Here is a 2,500-nt window from a genome sequence, read left to right as displayed (position 1 = left end):
AAGACGTACCGACACTCCTTATGCTGAACTGGGTACCGTACCCGGCATACCGATACTGCATTAGGATGATACTAGTATAGGATCTGGTACCAAGATGAAGAACCTTGACCCAAACTATATTATATAGCCCTAGAATTAGACTTTGAAACAGCAACAGAATGGTCAAACAGGAAGGAGTAATGAATATGCTTATCCCAATAATAAGTATAGGATGCTCTTCGATCCTTAGCAAAATCTTCACCTTTCTCTGGTTCAAACTTTCCTAGCTTGTGCACCAACTCTAATTCTTGACACGTAATTAATTGGCAGCTATACCTGTGACCTTCTTAACATCCAATTCCAGCCTCAATTCAACTGACAATTCCAATGAACAACTTTTCTTTGTAGTTATATTTCTTCCATAGCTATCAACCTTCCAAAAGAGTATGCCTTCCAGGGTACTCCAGAAGTGAAGTAGGCGCATTTTGGATGTTTCATAGAAAGGATGTAGAGGTTATTCAAAAGTTATATACAGCAAACTAAAGCCATCCATCTTCAGACTAAAAATTTTCTTTGCTTGTGAATAATTGTGTTCACTCTCTGAATTTATTTATTTATTTTTTTATCTATTTTTTATAATGTCAACGTAAAAACTGGTCAAAAGTCTTTGGCACTTTGTTTAAAAATGAACGTGTTAGTTTGAGCCTTTGGCTTATTTTTTTTCAATTAAGTGATAAATTCAAGTCCCCGCTCCAAAACTTACCATTATTCTTCAACTAAACTCTTTCCATGTTTAGGAAAATCTTGGAATAAATCACTAGATGAATAAGCTTAAACAATAAAGTTGACAAGATACTTATCCTACTTGCTGACTGACCACCTTGACTCCATGACAAGCTTCTCCCAAAACCCATAGATGCCTTCGCAAAGATTTTGGCGCCAATTCAAAGGATTGAAGTTTGATCAGGATCCAGTTGTAAGAGAGTTTTTTTTTGGGAGCAAACCTTGATTCTTAATTCCCATATAAGCAGAATTGGCTTGTTAGTGAAGACGACATTTAGAAATAGGCCATATAACAATGATTACAACCCATAAGCATTATGTTACTTATAATATAACAATATATATTTTGATTTTCATATCAATCTTCAAAGGAAGAAATAGTATGAATAACAGTGTACAGTTTCCTAGTTGAACATGTCAAATGCAGAGTACAACAAACAGATTGGATTAATTAGGCCCTCTGACTCTCTATCAACACAAAATAGAACATACATATGTTTAAGCTCCATATAATAGATGCAAAATTTCACTTTCAGGCATGAAGGCCAGTGTGCTTTCTAAAAAAGGATAGTAAAACAAACACATCAGCAAGTATCTTTTCACACTGTTCAAGTTATAGTACACTTGAAGGATGTGACATGAGGAAATGAACAGCCAATATCTTAAAAACTCAAAATAAGAAAGTCTGTATGATCCCTTAATATGTAGACATACTGCTACATGGCAAATGAGAATCAAGAATATACCAAGTTAATACGATTGTTAAGCTAAAAAAGCAATATAGTATAGGTAGAGAAAAAAATTATTTTTCAGATATATCAAACATTTATCATTAACTATAACCATCAGCTTAAGATCCTTTTGTTCACAATAATGTGAGCCGGACATCTAATAGGAAGGAATGTTGGTCACATACCATAAGCCACAAGCACTCAGCTTCTGGAAGGGATAGCCTACTCAACACATTTTTGAGGAGTTCAAAGACAGAATGCAACTCATCCATGCTCATGGAAGAAGATTTATCCGTAAGCCACTTCATCTCCATGGAACTTCTCAGAATCCATAAATTTGCGGACCCTGAAAATTTACCATTGCAAAGCTTCTCTGCAAGGTTCCTGGCTTCCTCTAATCTCCCAGTTTGCAAGTAAAATGAAACGTACTGGCAGGCAAGATCCTCAGTAAGGCATCCACTCGATTCAGCATTTTCATATACCTTTAATATAGATGAACTGAAATCTAGAGCATCAACCCCGCAGTTACTGAGCATGGGAATGGAATCTTCTCTGTCAGAAAAAATCACATCCAACCAAAATTTTCCATAAAGAGAGTACATCTTGGCAGTTGGCAAGACTTTTAAAGCCTCCTCATAAACCTAAAGAATTGGACAACAATCAGAGCATTGTGAGAAAACTGTTTCTTCTAACTGTAGATATTTTCTCTTTAAGATACAAAATCCATGAAAAATAATAAATAAAAGATATGCATTGTGCTACAAGACAAAACCAGATATGTTTTACTGAAAGATGGAAGCCAGAGGGACAAGAAGCGACCTTAATGTATAACATAGTACTTGATGCAATTGCATGGTATAAGATGCTTTTGTTTCTTTATTTGCTATTCATACCAAATATATCCAATAAAGTGCTTCCAATTATTGCAGAACGAGTACACAACTTATCAATAAAAAACTATTATAACAACAAGAAAAAAATAAGTACATGAATAATCCGATTTAAAG

The 2,500-nt window shown here is 34.8% G+C and overlaps 1 protein-coding gene across 2 annotated transcripts in view; it reads right to left on the bottom strand.

Moving 5' to 3' along the window:
- Positions 1 to 2,500, bottom strand: part of LOC103698328 (U3 small nucleolar RNA-associated protein 6 homolog) — an 11,307-nt gene that overhangs the window by 6,322 nt on the left and 2,485 nt on the right. For both annotated transcript variants that reach the window (XM_008780326.4, XM_039126019.1), the window contains exon 3: positions 1,679 to 2,134. In XM_008780326.4, the coding sequence (XP_008778548.1) occupies positions 1,679 to 2,134 (456 nt within the window). The remainder of the gene's footprint in view (positions 1 to 1,678; positions 2,135 to 2,500) is intronic.

Source organism: Phoenix dactylifera, chromosome 4 (genome assembly GCF_009389715.1).
Source record: "Phoenix dactylifera cultivar Barhee BC4 chromosome 4, palm_55x_up_171113_PBpolish2nd_filt_p, whole genome shotgun sequence".
NCBI classification, from domain to species: Eukaryota; Viridiplantae; Streptophyta; class Magnoliopsida; order Arecales; family Arecaceae; genus Phoenix; species Phoenix dactylifera.
The sequence above is the reverse complement of the archived record's forward strand: the minus strand, read 5'-3'. Positions and strand labels throughout refer to the sequence as shown.